The 18,138-nt window shown below is 41.3% G+C and overlaps 2 protein-coding genes across 3 annotated transcripts; both read right to left on the reverse strand.

The window, feature by feature from the left end:
- Positions 1-1,803: 1,803 nt before the first annotated feature.
- On the reverse strand, positions 1,804-3,844 carry LOC116050529 (tubulin alpha-1C chain-like). Its single transcript, XM_035997649.1, has 3 exons — positions 3,601-3,844; positions 3,356-3,504; positions 1,804-3,248 (listed from the first exon to the last, which is right to left on the reverse strand). Exons 1-3 carry the CDS (start codon positions 3,719-3,721, stop codon positions 2,268-2,270), a joined length of 1,251 nt encoding a protein of 416 aa, XP_035853542.1. The 5' UTR covers positions 3,722-3,844; the 3' UTR covers positions 1,804-2,267.
- A 5,592-nt stretch (positions 3,845-9,436) lies between these two features.
- On the reverse strand, positions 9,437-17,846 carry slc20a1a (solute carrier family 20 member 1a). Of its 2 annotated transcripts, XM_035997654.1 has the most exons (12): positions 17,643-17,846; positions 16,051-16,685; positions 15,760-15,900; positions 15,557-15,642; positions 15,205-15,301; positions 13,489-13,608; positions 12,670-12,879; positions 11,585-12,056; positions 10,845-11,030; positions 10,146-10,230; positions 9,795-9,997; positions 9,437-9,752 (listed from the first exon to the last, which is right to left on the reverse strand). In XM_035997654.1, exons 2-11 carry the CDS (start codon positions 16,397-16,399, stop codon positions 9,842-9,844), a joined length of 1,902 nt encoding a protein of 633 aa, XP_035853547.1. In that variant the 5' UTR covers positions 16,400-16,685; positions 17,643-17,846; the 3' UTR covers positions 9,437-9,752; positions 9,795-9,841. The 2 variants fall into 2 exon arrangements, with proteins under 2 accessions (XP_035853547.1, XP_031156509.1); XM_031300649.2 differs by having other exon boundaries at positions 9,437-9,997.
- Between the last annotated feature and the right edge of the window lie 292 nt (positions 17,847-18,138).

Consider the following 18,138-nt stretch of genomic DNA (forward strand, 5'->3'; position numbering starts at 1 on the left):
CCACATAGTGTACCTGCACTAGGTAGGAAACAAAAAGGAATTATTTTGGCTATCCTCAGCAGACAGAAGGAACCCCTGGGATAACAGCTCTGCCTTCCTGTATGGAGTGTTGTATATAATAAAGGGCGTTTCCCCCACTGGTTACTTCCTCACAAAGACATCGAGTTCCTGGACTCGCTATATACAAGACACTGACACAGAGGCTGTTTCCGTGTCAGCTGTATCTGTTGACACCACCTGGGATTGGAATCTGGCTTCTCGCCAAACTCAGATGGGTCTTTAATTACACAAACAAAAAGTTCAAATGGGATGAGTCATTTATTTGAATGTCAAATGTCAAATCAGCAATAACAACCTATGTTGTTGTCAGATCTGGATCCGTTCATCATCCTTTTCATTGTGTCAAAAAAAAGTAGCATTTAATCTACGTTTACACGCATCAAACTTACTACTATCTAAAGCTCATGTTTCAAAATTGCACAAGATACATGCTAAATGCATAAATTGCACTTGATCTGTATTTTATTTTAAAGAAATCCTTTCTGAACACATTTTCTGTCCTGTCTATTTGTATGGAAATGAAAGATTGTGCTCCTTTCTGTTGGTCAGTACAGCTCTAAAACAGCTTATAGAAAAAAAAGATTATTTATATATGAATGTATATAGACTTAATAACACTATATGTTTTAGTTAAGTTAGGTAAAGGTAAACCTGTCTGTAAATTTGACTAGAGGGTTTTCAGGGACAGGTCAAGCGTTCATGTTGATCTCAGCGCAGTCTGAGTCTCAGACTGTAAGATAAAGCGTATGAACTGTAGAGAATAATGCATCTTTTTTACTCTCTTTTGTTGTTTTAATTTGACTCAATCACACATGCTCACTTGCCAGCTTTACATCTCATACCACTCTGCACATGACAGATGCAAAATCAAAGATACCCCTCCTTAGTGCATGTAGGTTTGTTACGTCTGGACAAAAAAGAAAAATACTCATAAAGTGGTGAATCTGGGAGAGACCACTATGGGGAAGGCTCATTCCCTTCAAACCCCACAAGAGGCATTCATTATCTGGATAAGAGCACCATCGTGTGGCCTTTTGGTGCTAGGAGAACTTCTACAGGAAACTCATCTCTCAGTAAACATAAGCTAATTTATGATACCCGGCCTTTGGCAAACCTCTCTTAATCCACCCATAGAACATCTCATTTAGGCGTTCAGCGGCGGTGTAGTGGCAGTGGGATCTTGAACTGTGTATGTCTTTGGCCGCTTGATGAAGTAGTCCATGGCCACAAAGTAATAGTTCCCTTGGCCAGTGGTGGTGAAGAGACCCGGGATTTCAGCGGCCACACGCTCCATTGCTGGCCCTACCTGATGCTGCTGAAAGGGAGCATGCAATTTTATTTTATTTGATGTGAAAACTGTAAATTGACTTTCTTGAACTTTTGGTTTATTGTGTTTTTTTAAAAACATTTTCGTACTATATTTTATTGTATTTTATGTCCCCTTTTCATATACTTTTATTGGATGCATTTTATTGTACTGTCTTCAATTTCAGTTCATTTCGGGGAAATGGCAGATGTCTTGTTCTTATTTGGTCTAATTTATGTTTTGTTCTTTTACAATCTTGTACTGAAATATCTTTTAACTGTAAGAGGAAAACATTGCTTTATGATAGCATTTTTCTAAGTGACAACCAACAAATATACAACCTGAGGCAGATAAGTTTAATGTTAAATATTCAACAGTGGCTTAGAGTATGGTATGGAGTGCTCCCTGTGGAATGAGTGTATTACAGAGAGCAAAGATCAGAGGTCAATAGACTTAATCACAATGTTTATTCGTTTGTCCGTACATACAATTTTAATGTCGCTGAGCATACAGGGACGAGTAACAACTGGATATACTCTCATTCTTCTAATTTACCAGTTGGGTCTAAGACTAAAGAAAATGACACCACCCTAACCAGCAGTCGGTCTGACTGGCGGTGAGGTGTTGCTCTTCCTAACACTAGATTTGGTTTATCAAAGATGCTAGCAGAACAACACAGTAGATAAAATGAGCAGAAACGTCAGGTCGGGCCTCCATGTTTAACTATATATCTTTAAAAGTTTACAGTTACTGCTGGAAATGACAACAGAAATAAACAAGCCAATTTTACCTATCATCGCAATTCAAATTAACTGTCATTTGTCTATGACATTTGTCTGTGATTTTTGTGTTAGCGCGATGTCACGGTGAGTCGGTCCATAAAAGGGGAATGCATGCCTGTTTAATACTCCTTTCCTTCATCATCATCCTCATCTCCCGCACTATCAGCTCCAACCTCCTCATAATCCTTCTCAAGAGCTGCCATGTCCTCTCTGGCCTCAGCGAACTCTCCCTCCTCCATACCCTCACCCACATACCAGTGAACAAAGGCACGCTTAGCGTACATCAGATCAAACTTGTGGTCAAGGCGAGCCCAGGCCTCTGCAATAGCAGTGGTGTTGCTCAGCATGCAGACCGCCCTCTGGACCTTAGCCAGGTCTCCACCAGGAACTACAGTGGGCGGTTGGTAGTTAATGCCCACCTTAAAACCAGTGGGGCACCAGTCCACAAACTGGATGGAGCGTTTGGTTTTAATGGTGGCAATGGCGGCATTCACATCTTTGGGCACCACATCGCCACGATACAAAAGGCAGCAGGCCATGTATTTGCCGCGGCGAGGGTCACATTTCACCAACTGATTGGCTGGTTCGAAGCAGGCGTTGGTGATTTGTGACACTGTTATTTGCTCGTGGTAAGCCTTCTCAGCAGAGATGACAGGGGCATAGGTGGCCAGAGGGAAGTGGATACGGGGATATGGCACCAAGTTGGTCTGGAACTCTGTCAGATCAACATTGAGGGCACCGTCAAAACGAAGGGAAGCAGTGACGGAGGACACAATCTGACTGATCAGCCTGTTCAGGTTGGTGTAAGAAGGACGCTCGATGTCGAGGTTCCTACGGCAGATATCGTAGATGGCCTCATTATCCACCATGAAGGCACAATCAGAGTGCTCCAGGGTGGTGTGGGTGGTCAGGATGGAGTTGTAGGGCTCCACTACAGCAGTGGACACCTGGGGAGCTGGGTAGACCGAAAACTCCAGCTTGGATTTCTTTCCGTAGTCGACAGAAAGACGCTCCATCAGCAGGGAGGTGAAACCAGAGCCGGTGCCACCTCCGAAGCTGTGGAAAACCAGGAAGCCCTGAAGGCCAGTGCACTGGTCAGCCTGAGGACAGAGAGGCAGAGACAGTGATCCCATATATGAGATACAGTTATGTCATTTAATATTTGAAAAATTTAGGAATGAAGCCATTCTGATGTCAAGTTACCCACCAGTTTGCGGATCCTGTCCAGCACCAGGTCGATGAGCTCTTTGCCGATGGTGTAGTGCCCACGGGCGTAGTTGTTGGCGGCATCTTCCTTGCCAGTGATCAGCTGCTCAGGGTGGAAAAGCTGGCGGTAGGTCCCAGTGCGTATCTCACCTAAGGAAACAGATTCAATCAGAAATCACTTATATTGAGGTTTTGACTGGATGGAATAAGGTAACTATGGCACCTATATATTTAATGAGAGTTTACCGATGACAGTGGGCTCCAGGTCCACGAAGATAGCCCTGGGGCTATGCTTTCCAGCTCCAGTCTCGCTGAAGAAGGTGTTGAAGGAATCATCTCCTCCACCAATGGTTTTGTCACTGAGCATCTGTCCGTCTGGCTGAATCCCATGTTCCAGGCAGTAAAGCTCCCAGCAGGCATTGCCAATCTGGACACCAGCCTGACCAACGTGCACTGAGATACACTCACGCTGGAGGAAAACGGCAATTTGTAACAATTACCATTTAATATTGCCAGACATCTATATGTTTTAAACATGTCTAATTAGATGCTTGAATTTATTATCACCACATGTTGAAGACAGTTCTGAAGCTAAGGTCCAAAGGGAGGAAAGGAGGGCGGGGCATAGGCAGTATAGGCTAATGCTAGTGGCGCCATCCATCCATAGGGCTGCCACGTGCGTTCCAAAGCCCACACAACAACATAACTACATAGCCTATATTAGGCCCCATTTTCTGGGTTGCCTCCAGGCGCAGCATTACCCCGGCACATCCAGCGTTGCATCACGCACCCCTTCTCTAGACTTACCTGATTGTGGGGCTTGGACGAGTTGTCTGAAGTAAACCTATATTGCTTAACATCAGTAGCCACATATACTGTTATGCTGTCAGTCAAAAAGACCAAAACACTCTCGGGCCCAAGGAAGAAAGAAGAGAAGAGGAAAAACAGAGAAAAGACAGAGGTAATGTGTGATGAATGAATAACGATGAATGGAGCGCACAATGTTGTTAGCTAACTTTGGACGATAACGTTTGCTTATTTAATGAAATGCTAGAGTTAACGTCTGTTACACTCACCTTAAATTCATTATAGAAAGTTGGTAAGACTATTCAATAACCTACAAGATAACCGTGCTGCACAAAGAAACCAGGCATACATTTTTTATTACCATCTAGTTTTCCTTTTCCATACCCTTTTGTAATTAATACTTGTAAGCCTTTACATTTTCAATATTGATCAGTCTTATGTATAGCAAACAACAGCATGCATCATGTGAGAGAAGACATGTTTTGTGTGTGAATGCTAAGTGTAATTACTGTTGCTGTTTGTGTTTAGAATGGTAAAGCCTGTAATATGGCCTAGGTGTCATTATTGGCTGGGTTTTACCATCAGCAGCTTTGTTATTACTGTAATGTAACACCCAATGGTCACAAATACTCCTTCTCTCTTCAGATGCACTCTTCAAATGTTTTAATACCACCCCTGCAAATCCTGGGCCTGGTAGGAAATTGCCTGGGGCCCGTCCGCCAAAGGGCCTCGTGAATTTGTGTGTGTCTGTGTTTAAAAATAAATAATTATATAACACAACCAGTTATACCTGCAGCTCTCTAGAAATTTCCAGGATGTGGCCTATTTTCTTTCCCGTATTAGCAGCTAAACGGCTGCTTAGGGCACCGTGGCTTGGATTGCGGGAACAGCAATCAGGTAAACTTGTGTTCCCTCCTCTCCAAGTTTGATGTCAGCAAATAATTTTAACGTTGATCCACCAGCTTGCAGTGCATCTCTCTGGTCTGTCTGTCTGTCTGTCTGTCTGTCTGTCTGTCTGTCGGCCTGTGTGTGTGTGTGTGTGTGTGTGTGTGTGTGTGTGTGTGTGTGTGTGTGTGCGTGCGTGCGTGCGTGCGTGTGTGTGTGTGTGTGTGTGTGTGTGTGTGCGTGTGTGTGTGTGTGTGTCTTGCTTGCTTGCAGCCATATAATATATAATCTATCTTTTCAATAAACTGTCTGTACACTTAGAAAGTTCTCAATGCTTCGGTTAACATTTAGGGACCCTCATTATGCTACCGTTGAAGTTTGGTGATATTTTGAGTCTTTTTAGTGATACAAAATAGCGTTTTTACTTTCCCTGTGCCCCAAATACTAGCGTTGTAAGCTAATCAGCGGTCCGCGCTAGCTTGTTTCAAGCTACAAACACATTCGATTAGCATGAAAACATGTCCCAGAGAACGACAGAGTGGGTACACATCTGTTAATAACCCCTAGGTTTGTTTTGTGCCGGAATTGTCCTCAATTCTGGTTTGTACAATTGCAGTGTTACTAAAATATAAATATGGAGTAAACATCAAAGACTGGTGCTTTTTCATTGACTTCTGCACTTATGAAGCCCTCAGTAGTGAAATAAATGTCACATGTATACTGTTAAAACATAACTTAGGGTGTGTTGGCTTTTAACAATTTTATATTTAACCTTCCTGTCTGCTCACCATTATTCTTGGCTACGCAACCAGCAGCATTTGATTTCCCACGTGTGACTTAATTTTGTGGCATCATTTGAAGTTCTTTTGTCTTTGTTGTTCTCATCTGGGTCTGTCCTTTAGCTCTGTGGCTTTGTTTACTGAAATAGTTTTTGTTCACTAGCTATGATTGCATTTAGCGAAACGGAGAAGGGCCTCACACTGGTCTTTGCCTGGGGCCTCCAAATCACAAAAACCGCCCCTGCCCCTCTATGGGCTGAAATATGTGCCACCAGAAAGTGAATTTGAATAATTTATATTTGAATTTGAATTGCTAAACTTGAATCATTGCATTGGAAAACTGAATCTGAATAGTATAATTTGAAATTGAATTTATTCGTTTGAAACTGAAGTCCAATAACATTTGATCCTCACTGAAAATGGAAGGGCAATCGAGCGCAGATTGATAGATAGAGTTCAGTGGCGCAGATACACAGGACTCACGCCAGTCTCTGGGTCAAGGCAAGGCAAGGCAAGCACTTCTTCCTCGTTTCATGGTGGGTACTCTGCTCCAAAACGTAGGTGCTGATGTGCCGAAGAGGAGTCCTGTGTATCTGCGCCACTGAACTCTAGCTATCGATCTGTGCTCGATTGCTCTTCCTTCATCCTTCAACTACCCGGATGTCTGTCACAGTAACTTGAAATTGAATTTTGAGAACTGAATTTGAATTGTGAGAAGTGAATTTGAATTGTGAGAACTGAATGTGAAGATATATAGAGAGTTGAATTTTCAGTGAGGATCGAATTTGATTGGACTTCAGTTCCAAACAAATAAATTCAATTTCAAATTATACTATTCAGATTCAGTTTTTCAATGCAATGATTCATATTAAACAATATAATTTCAAATTATGTGATTCAAATTCAGTTTTTCAATGCAATTATTCAAGTTTAGCAATTCAAACTCAAATATAAATGATTCAAATTCAGTTTCTGATGGCACATATTCCAGCCCATACCCCTCAACCTCAGCACATCCCAGCAATGTATGACAAAAGGCTGTGCCACTAAACCCTCTGTTTCAACTGAAAAGAACTGGCAAGAACAGAGTTTATAGACAGAGGACAATCCTTGTGGGAACTCAGTAGGCTACAGCTATATTGTGCATATTGCACTCAGGTTTCTTCAATATAGTTTTTTGTGCAATACTCTTATTTCATATTATATTTATACTATCTTTCTGTTTGCACTGGTTTCTTTGATGTTGTATTTGTAAAATACCTTCTTTATATTGATTAACTGAATTTTGTTTTTCCAGAATGCTGCTGCAAGGCTGCTGACCAAGTCCAGCAGGACTCACATCACACCCATCTTATCCTCTTCACAGTGGCTTTCCATCAAGTTCAGGATTCATTTTAAGGTTCTCTGACATATAGAGCCTTATATTATATTATATTATATTACCAATAGGTCCATTAGGTCTTCTGACCAGGGCTTACTGGTTGTCTGTCGCGCTCGACTAAAAGCAAAAAGGGGCCTTTGAAGTGACGGCTCCGACTCTGTGGAACGCAGTTCCTATTGTCACATGTTCTGTGGTCTCTGTTGACAAAAGCAGCCGGAGACTACCCATTTAAATTGGCCATTGTCTCATGTTTGTAATTTTGTTTGTTTTATTTGTATTTGTATTTTTATTGTTATTTTAATCTTTTTATTGCTTGTTCTTTTTACTGTTTTTTGGTCTCATTTTTAACAACTGTAACAATTGTTCAGCATCACATGTATTGGTATTACTAATGTTTCGGCCCCTCTGGACCGTCGTCAAGAGTGTTTTGTTATGTTTTCTGAAATAAAAACGACCTCGAAGACATAAAGTCATGCAATTTCTTTGTAGGTGTATGAACACAAAGAATGGTGGTGGAATTGGCTGCGATGCAAGATCACCAGCTCAAATCTTGCTTAGGGCACCAAATTGGTCAGGGCCGGCCCTGGCGGCGAAAGAAATAAAAAGGACTCATTGTGAAGAACCAGATACCACAACATCATGACCAAGTCACCTGACACATGTTGCACATTTGTTTACAGTCTTATAATTAACCTGTTTATTCAGACTAACAGCTGATTATCCATAAATAAAATGTGATTTAAGGGCTTTTATGACCAAAGGCGGCAAAGGCGCTGCTGTGCTCTGAAACCCAGTGTTTCCAATGGCTTGCGGCGGCGTTTCGCTGCATCGAGCAAAGCGCGGGTGCAGCGACAACGCGCCAACGGCTAGCTCCTGCTGCCGCTGTGTTCAGAGTTCAACATGGTTGAACTTGAGGCGCAGCTTGCTGTTGCTGTATGCCGAACACAGCAGCAAGCGCAGCGCAAACCGCGTTTGGTCTGAAAGGCCCATAAGGCCGAAAAATAATCTCATGTTAAGAATATACGTATACGTAAAATATATATATATATATATATATATATATATATATATATATAGACATAATTAGTCTACCAAAACCAGATAGAGCTGTAGTCATATTTTTTTCATTATTTAATTCATCACATAAAACCAGCAGCACAACAGATTAAGTACTTTCGAATCATTAATTTGATTAAAAACCTAGGGTTGCAGCCAAGCACTTTCAGAGAGGCAGTAAAGCAGAGGAATGTGACAAAACTACTTATATTTATACACTCCAACTGGGTCAGTGTGCACACTGCACAGACAGAACAAATACAATTTAATTGATAGGCTCTGCCTTTTCTATTAAAAAGAGAACACCAACAACTTTAACTACACTTAATATTAAAAATCACAATTCAAAATGTAACATTGCTTCAAAAACATGAAATGTTGCTATCTGCTCTCTTACATTAGACTTTTCATTCGAGGCAATGTTAGCAAAAGCTATACTACCTAATGCCGATGAGTAGTTAACTTAGATGTATAGTAGTTTGATGAAATGTAGACTGTGAGTCTGGTTGAATGAAAAAGAAAGCTTCCCATTATTCCATACTCACCATGTTTTCCTGATGCTGCTCTAAAAGGGGTTGAAATGAGGACAAAGAGATTTAACTCTCACAGCTGCACTTCAAGGAGTACTGTGCCACTATAACTGCTTTTTGCAATACAAGGCTTTTTTTCCTCATGTTGGAGAAAGAGCAGCTGAATCCGATTGGTCGAGGGTCACAAGAGCCACAAGAGCTCCTTTCCTATTGGTTAAACATTCATCTTCATCACAGGTGTTACCATGGATGTTAACGTGTGACAGTTGTTTTCCAGAACTTTATTGAACTCTCACCTTGGAAACTCACTCCTCGATAAATGTGTTTAAAAGGAGGGAAGCTCATTCTGTCAGGCAGGAAATGTCTGTCAGAATGTACGCCAGAACCCGTTTTGGTGCTGGCTGCCATTACGTCTGGCAGCCGTGTCAACCTGGATAGGTCCGTTTCTACAGTGCCTAATCTGGCCCAGATTTGGCAACAATCAGCGTGCCAGAACCTGTTTTGATGCTGGTTGCTGTTCAGCAGCAGTGTCTCAGCCAGTATAGGCCTGGGTCATTTTCCCCAAATACTATAAATGAAGTATAACCTATTGTAGTGTGTTTTAAAACAAAATGGAAAACCTCATGCACACACACTACACAGGATTCAGTGGAAAAAATGTTTAATAGTCAGTAAAATACATTGAAATCCATTCAAATCAAGCAACTCATTGTTTTATTACATCCAAATATGCAAATATAGACATAGAATATAACTGGTATTTGGTCTTCTTCAGACAAAATGGAATTATTTGATTTTTAATACATGTTGCTTTTATACAAATATACATAGGGATATACAAGATCACAGAATATCTGAACAGCGTTATTAGATCCTACATCGTTCATGGACACATTCCTTTGAGATAACATCATTGGCTTGAAATGACATTACAGTATTATAAACATCATTAAAAAAAGACCAAGTGGAGCGTGTTTATTAGCACAGTTTAAACAGACAGCCAAACAGTCTGTCAGTTGAAGTAACAGCATGGCTGTGCACTGGGAGGCTCACAGAATGACATATATGAATAGAGCCATGATGGCGGCACTGATCAACCCTGAGATAGGAACTGTGACAAACCAGGCGATGAAGATGTTCCTGAACAGACGCCAGTCAACGGATTTCTTGGAGCGCAGCCATCCCACGGCCACCACGGATCCCACCTGCATGTGCATAATATAAAGGTTCTGACCATTGGGTTCATGAATATAGAATACTTTGATAACACAGCTCAAAGCTGACTCTCTTTTGTATTATCATGTTCATCTATTTAGGTTTTATTTTAAGTTTTAGAGTTTTGAGATCCATTACCTTGCAGTGGGTTGTGCTGACAGGAAGCCCGACATTAGATGCCACAACAACTGTGAATGCTGAAGCCAGCTCAATGCTGAATCCACTAAATTACAAGAAAGCACGTTAGTACACTTTGACTCTGAGATATATCAGAACTTGAGTTGTTATAGGATCAATCAATCAATCAATCAGTCAGTCAATCAATCAATCAGTCAATCAATCAACATGTATTTATATAGTGCTTTACAGCAACCAGCAGGTTTCCAAAGTGCTTTACATCAAGGACAAGAATAAAACAAAATAACATACAATAAAAAGAATAAACATAAATTACAGTAAAATCAGAAAAGGTTACATAAAGACAGGAGGAGGAGAGGGAAAAAGTCACACCGCTACTATGTATTAAAAGCCATTCTAAATAAATAGGTTTTGTGTTTGGATCTAAAAAGAGCTACATCTGTAATCTGCGAGTGTCAGGGGGTAACCTGTTCCAAAGTCTTGGGGCAGCAACTGCGATCACCCCACAGTTTGTACCTTGCCCTTGGGGCCTCTAAAGCCAGTTGATTTGATGACCGCAATGGCCTGTTGTGCTCGCGAAGGGTTAAAATCTCTGACAAATACTCCTGTACAGGCCATTTAGGGCCGTGAAAAGAAACATTCAAATCGTAAAATCGATTCCAGCCAGTGGAGGGTGGAGGATATAAATGTGAGGCATACCTGGAGGGTGTAATGGGTGTAAGGTCTTTGCCCATGGTCTCCATCACTCTTCGTCCCCATACCCAGAGTCCAGCGCAGATTCCCACTCCGCCGTAAAGAAGCAACCAAATGGGCGTTGGTGCGTTGGACGCCACAGAGCCACTCTCATACAGAAGCCAGAGAGCCACCAGCGGACCAATCGCATTGCTAGTGATGAATAAAAACAAAAACATTAACTAGATTAGATAGATTAGATTAGATAGCCTTTTATTGACTATTATTATTATTATTATTATTATTATTATTATTCAATTTCAGTGCTACAGCAACAACATATCAGACAGCACACATACAGAATATACAATAAATAATAAATAATGAATAGGATAGAATATAAGAACAAATATTCAAAAGAATAAGAAATACAAAGGAAAAAATGTACAAACGTATATACAAGTTGGGAATAAAATGTACAACCTATAGTATTTATAAAGATGTAAGTAAAACCTATTTTTGTGCAAGATGCACTTAGTGCAGTATTGTGATGTATATGAGTCTTATCTAACACTCAGTAAAGTGTTAAAAAGTTTGAATGCCTGTGGTAGGAAAGTGACTAAAAAACACACATAATACACATACACATCAGGAGCTGCTGCAACATGCTACCGCACGACACAGCGGCATCTTTTTTTTTTTTTTTACTACTCTGAATAAACAGCACATAGAGAATATTCCTCAGGAGAAAAACCACCCTCGCCTACCTGACGTCGTTCCCTCCGTGAGCAAAGGAGCCAAAGCACGCTGTGAGTATCTGCAGGAACTGGAAAAGCAAGGAGACAGCTTGTTGGTCGACCTCAAGCTCATCCTCTTCCAAAGCGGGGTCCCTGCCAGCTTCCTGAATCACGCTCTCTTCCTGGACTGCACTCCCGTTGGTCACTGCGGAGCTGTAGCTGCTGTAACTGTCCACCCTCGGCCTTCCCTGCAGCCCACCATCCAGGTCCTTGTATTTCGGGTCTCCTTGAATGCCATAAATGGCCATGGTGTAGGAGGTGTAGCTGTTGTTCCTCCTCATGGGCCGCTCCTCTGTATCACTGTCCCCGATGCAGTCGCCCACCTTAGCCTTGTGAAGCTTGTGCAGCAGGTCTTTGTAAAGGCCAGAATCTTTGTGGATGGTGTGGGACCGTCCACTGTGGGGATCGGTGATCATCATGGCTCCAACAGTGCCATTCAGGCCTATGAAATTCAATTTAGTCAGAATTACATGTGGTTATATAACCACCAAGGACAAATATTTTAAGATTTACAAAGTCAGATAAAGCATGAATTAACCCTTGAGTTGTCCAAATTTGACCCGTTTTCATTTTTTTTCATTAGAAATATGGGTTTCTTTCAACCAAATTACCCAAAAATAACATGGATGCATGGATGTACGTTGTATGGAACCCATGCAACGTTAAAATGAATGATTACTTTCATTGAATTTGGGGTGTTTTATTCAATTTATAGCAATTGATAATGTTTTTTTTAAATGGTTTCAAAACAGTATCCTGACTAAATTTTGATAGATACCTGTCTGTGATCCACTAAAAATCCTCTGATCTGAACTATTAGTCAAAATAATTCATAATGTCTGCTTTTTTCTACTCAAAATTAGGTATTATGTCATATAACAAAGGTTTATTGACCATGAATTAAAAAAATAAAACATTGAAAAAAGTGACAGAAACAGCAATCTCCCCCAAAAAAAGTTGATTTTCAATTTTGACCTGGAAGGACAAGAAGTTCATGATGGACAGGAAGACATCTCAAGGGTTTAGTCATTTGTTTCAAGCCATTCATGTCTCACCATTGCTGACATCCAAGTCTTTGGTTTCCATGTAATTGTTGTCCAAATCAGCTTCGTCTGAGCCTCCAAGTCTGAAAGCCACCTTCTGACTGTCTGCAGGAGGAGTCTGGGGTGGAGGGTTACGAGGGGGGGAGGGCTGCTCTGTTGGGGCGGGTTTGCTGGAGATCTTCTCCATTAGTGGAGTTTCACAGGGAGCAGCAGCTGTTTCTCCTGAAGTACATTACAGCGTTCAACTGAGATCGAGTATGTCCCATTTTAGGCAAGGCTTATACAAGCTTGTTTGCGCACGACAAAAAGTTGTATCCACCATATACAAATCATTTAAAAGCCACTACATTTTTCATTATTGTTCTCCGCTACTCAACAACTTTGCACGCAATTTTAGCCAAAGTAACTATATCTTTCAATACAATGCAACAAGCATAAAACTTGCTTTCATTTAGGGCTGCAACTAACAAATATTTTCATTATCGAGTTATCTGTTGATGATTTTCTCAATGAATCGATTAGTTGTTTGGTCTATAAAATGACAGGAAATGGTAAAAAAAAATACTGATCAGTGTTTTCCAAAGCCCCAAAATGGCGTCCTCTAAATGTCTTGTTTTGTCCACAATTCAAAGATATTCAGTTTACTGTCACAGAGGAGAGAAGAAACTAGAAAATATTCACATTCCAGAAGCTGGAATCAGAAAAAGAAATACTCATCAAAATGGTTGGCGAGTTGACAACTAATCAATTCATTGATTCATCTTTGCAGCTCTAATTTCCTTCAGAATGCATTTGTGAGTGGAAGTCTGAAAGTGTATGTAATTCACTTACGTTTGATTTTCTTCTTGAGGTATGGACAGACAATGAACCAAACGACCAACGCTGTGACGAAGGCACAGCCCAGCGCAATGCACAGTGTACCCCACCATGGCACTCTGTCAAAACCCAACACTGTGTACACGAGACAGGGACATGAGAGAGAACTCTGTCTCAGATAAGGAAAAACAGAAACGTAACTGCTTCTTTCATTCATACACAACAGATGATGCTCCTTTGAAAATAATGAGAAAAGAAACTGTTAGTACTTATACATTCCTATACTGATAGCCTACTTTTAGAGACATTGTGACATCTAGTAGGTCTCTGACATATTGACCCTTATGGAGGAAAAAAGGGATCATTTTTCCAAAGTAACCACGCCTCTTTCTGTCTATTCTGAGTTGTGGTCAAAATGTCTCAATGGCCTGCTCCAAAGTGTCAGCATGCTCTCACAGACAACAGTATCAGCACGAGTACACACTCCCCCAATCAGATAGTGTCCAAAAGAAAAGTCTTGCAGCCAACTGATAATATACTGTAATTTCACTTTTTCTTTAATGCCGTAACTGCTAGAACATGATGGCCTAAAAGGGCTAAACTCGATATTCTGAAAAAAATAGTGGTCTGCGATTGCCTCCACATGGCTCTCACAGACTGTTCCCCAACTCGTCAAATACCGACGCTTTGTCATGGCACTCTGCGTCTCATACCGACGCACAACGCGCGGACGCTCCGGCTATTAAAACCAGAAACAGGGAAGCTCAGATTACGACACACCCACACACGGAGTGTGAATTCATTACTCGACTATATCTTTGCATAGCAGCTTTTTGTTTACTGCGATTCATGTTCTGGATATCGAGTACAGCCCCTTTAAGGCAAGTTACAGTAATATGACAATATTAAATTTACCCTCACTGACACAACTTACCTGTTTGCTCATGTAGACAACAGCGGGTTAACAACAACTAAAAGCCACTCAGTAAAAGCAGTGGCTTTTATTATCAACATGGATGTGACGCCATAGTAGCCACAGACACTGTGGATTGACAGAAATGGTTTCGAAATACTGATTTTCTGTATCTCTGTTTCAGAAAGTTAAAAGTTGGCTGGAACATGTGTGCAGTATCACTGTGTGAGATGTGCACTCTGCTGTGTTACACTGTAATTTTGCATAGCAGGAGTTATGGTGTGTCATATCTCTGGACCCACACACACCGGCCTGCAGCCTTCAGTGAAGTGCCCATGCAGGCCAGTTGACTTCTTGATAAGTTCAATCCTGCAAGTGAAACAAAAAGGAGTGGAAATCGTCCATTTAATAGTTGTATCTTCCTCAAATTACCATTCAACTGGTTTTACTTTATTCTTGATGTGTTTGGTTGCTTCAAGTCAAGTCCTAATTAAGTGTCTGACCGTTTTTTTATATCAGTGGTGTTATCTTTAAGGGAACAGTTCGTCAGACAGAAATGCCAGGGTAGACTCGTTTTTGGTTGATGAAATAATGCCCAAAATGACCAAAACAAAAACGAGCTGATTTTTTATTTTTTTTTTTATTCAATGTTTGCTTATTCTTTTGTCACCTGCTTTGTCCTAAGAAGACTGTCAGCAACTCTCCTCTGTGTCTCCTTTGACATTTATTCAGAGCTCATCTTGCTTCAGGGATTTTCAACAGCTGCCGTGTGAATAAAACAAGGAAGGGTGTGTGTAGTGTGTGGACGCGCTACTCACATGGTGCTCCTGTAAACATGATGGAGAAGAGGTTGACGCCCATAGTGATGGCGTAGAAGACGGGAAGAGCTCTGAGGCCGTTGGGCACAGGGTCTGCCTGTGGAAATCAGTGTGCGAGCGCAGCAGTTGTTAGCAGTTCCAACAGACACATTTCCCCGCTCTAAACTTCTCAGATGGCTTCTTTTAATTAACTGTTCGAAACCCAAAAGTTATCCAAAAAACATTTTGAGTGCAGGACTTTTACTTGTTATGCCGTACCTTAACTTATGCAAGAGATCTCAACACTTCCTCCACCACTGACGACTTGAAATTACACAAATCAATCTGGTACACTGGTTAGTGTTAGGCTTACCTTGTTCAGAATGAATTTGCGAACAAAATAGAAGAGAATTCCCGACATGACGCCGGACAGCACAGGTGACAGGAACCAGGATGCCACTTTGGATAGCAAAAGACATGTGAAAGAGCATGTATTCATGAGCTTTTAGCTGCACTGTTATTACAGATTTAACAGATAGTTGTTCTAAAATGTGGGAAACAACAACAAATACTCACCAATGCGCAGTAGCTCCATCCATTTGACCCCTTGGTGACCCCGGGCTACCATGGAGAAGCCAATTGTGGCTCCAACAATACAGTGAGTTCCAGAAATGGGGAGCTTCAGAAATGATGCAACCAGCTGCCACACAGCAGAGCCTGTAGGACAAAAAACAACGAGCAAGGCCCGTTCTCACAATCTGAAGATTCACAAGTCAAATATCTCTTAGAACTTTATTTTCATTGCGCTGTTCCAGCGAGTTAAAAAAAAAAGGAATTTCTATGTCACAAACGTAAGTAAGCGCTTACCACACATCGCACTTATGGAACCTGCCATCAGGACGTGTTCAGAGCCGTTGTACATCTGGACGTCGATGATCCCCTTCCGGATGGTCTCGCTGACTTTGGCCCCGAGCAGCACTGAGCCCACCGTCTCAAAGACAGTGGCCAGGATGCAGGCCTGGCGCAAGGTGACCACTCCAGAGCCCACCGCCGTACCGAAGGAGTTGGCCACATCGTTGGCCCCCACAGAGAAAGCCAGGATGAAGGCAATGACGAAGCCTAACACCAACAGCCACAAGTAGCCTGACATGGGGGACTGGGAGGCCAGAGCCACGGTAGTGGCAGCAGCCAGGGTTGCTAGCGTACTTGTATCCATCACTACTTGCAAATGAATTGAATTAAAACAATTAAGTTGTTTAACCGAGCCAATTTATTGTAGTTTGACGGTGACTTATGCGGTGATATGTGTTTAGAAATAAATTCCTACCACAAAATGGATTCAAGAAACCTCGAAGTTCAGTTCTAAAAGCGCTAATTGGAAGAAATCAAAAAGGTATTGCTAGCTAGGTATGTAGGGTTTGTCTGTAGGCTTCATCATACTATGACAGGGTAAAGAGACGGAAGAGACATCCATTGTGACTGCGAGCCGCTGATGATACACACTGCAAAGACACACAAATACACAAGTTATTGGTTAATACGCATTGCTTACTGGTTTAAAAACAAAGTTGAGTTACATATTAACAAGCCCCAAACTCGCTGACGAGACCAAACAGTGTGCATCATTTTGTTCCGCAGGCATGATTTATACATACTGTAGTGTGGCAGAGGGAAGTGGTTATGATAAAGTGTTTTATGGCATTACTGGGGTGAGATACATTTACAGTTTGGCATCAAATTGCTAGAGCATAACATAACTGTTATCTGTCTGAGCAGGAGGCTATGGAGATCTGAGTCAACGATAACATGAGATTAATTGATAAATGATGAAATTATTTACACAACAGAAACAGGAAGAAAACTGAATACCTTCATAAATTATGTAATGTAGCCTACAGGTTTATAAGCATTAAGTTCCCACAGATACTGAAGAATATTCTCATATTTTAAGGGTTGTTGGTGTAAATGTGCTATCCATTGTTATTAGCATGGTCATCATTTCCACAGGGACTTATGTGGGACGTAGGCAGTGTGACTTAATACAAACAAGTCACTGAACTTTGCACTTTTGTGTTTAAGCTCCTGCTGTTTTATAGTCATATGTTTAATGAAATGAAGGCATGCTATGAAGTCTATCACTGTAATTACAGGTGCGTAGGTGCGTACACTCACAAACTAAATCCACTTACAACTTTAAAATGCTGCTAATATTTGACCTGTTGAGTCATTTTGAAAACAAACTAAACTCGCCTTTAGTATTGAACATGAATAACGGTATGCTAATCTCCTTAGCTGCTGTTGTATAATTGAAATGGAGCGACAACGCAGAAAAGAAAATAGAAGAGAGAGAGAGAGAGAGATGGAGAGAAAGAGAGAGAGAGAGAGAGAGAGAGAGAGAGAGAGAGAGAGAGAGAGAGAGAGCGAGCGCACACACAGAGCCATATAGGCCTACTACTTACATGTGAGAGCGAAGTGAAAGTTTTCCGCAGTGTGTTTGGCTCCAACGCACTCCGTGTGTCCTGCTATCAGGTGAGACGCAGCCTTGCCAACCCTTGCGAGAAGTGAAAGGATGTTATTAGAGGAGGGGGGTTCGTCACGTTTTTGCAGACTTCTGTTGGAGGTTGCTTTATATATTGAGCTGGTTGAGCACGCCTTCCAGTCCGGTCATGAGACCATACAGCTAATGTTTAGCTTGTTTGTTGGCAGGGAGGAGTAATTACAGTTGCTGCATATGAACCTGAAATCCCCCCCCAAATTATGTTTACCCTCACCACCAGAGACACACACATTGTTTTGCCTAAATATATCTTCTTGTTACTGAAGAAACATATTTCAGGCTACAGTGTGTTTATGGTAATCAGGGTTTATTGTTGTAATAGTATGTGTAATATTCCCATAATAATCCTGGATGCTATGTATAAGTTTGACTTGCGTGAATACAAATAAGAAAGACAA

The sequence above is a fragment of the Sander lucioperca genome, chromosome 2 (assembly GCF_008315115.2).
Source record: "Sander lucioperca isolate FBNREF2018 chromosome 2, SLUC_FBN_1.2, whole genome shotgun sequence".
NCBI lineage: Eukaryota > Metazoa > Chordata > Actinopteri > Perciformes > Percidae > Sander > Sander lucioperca.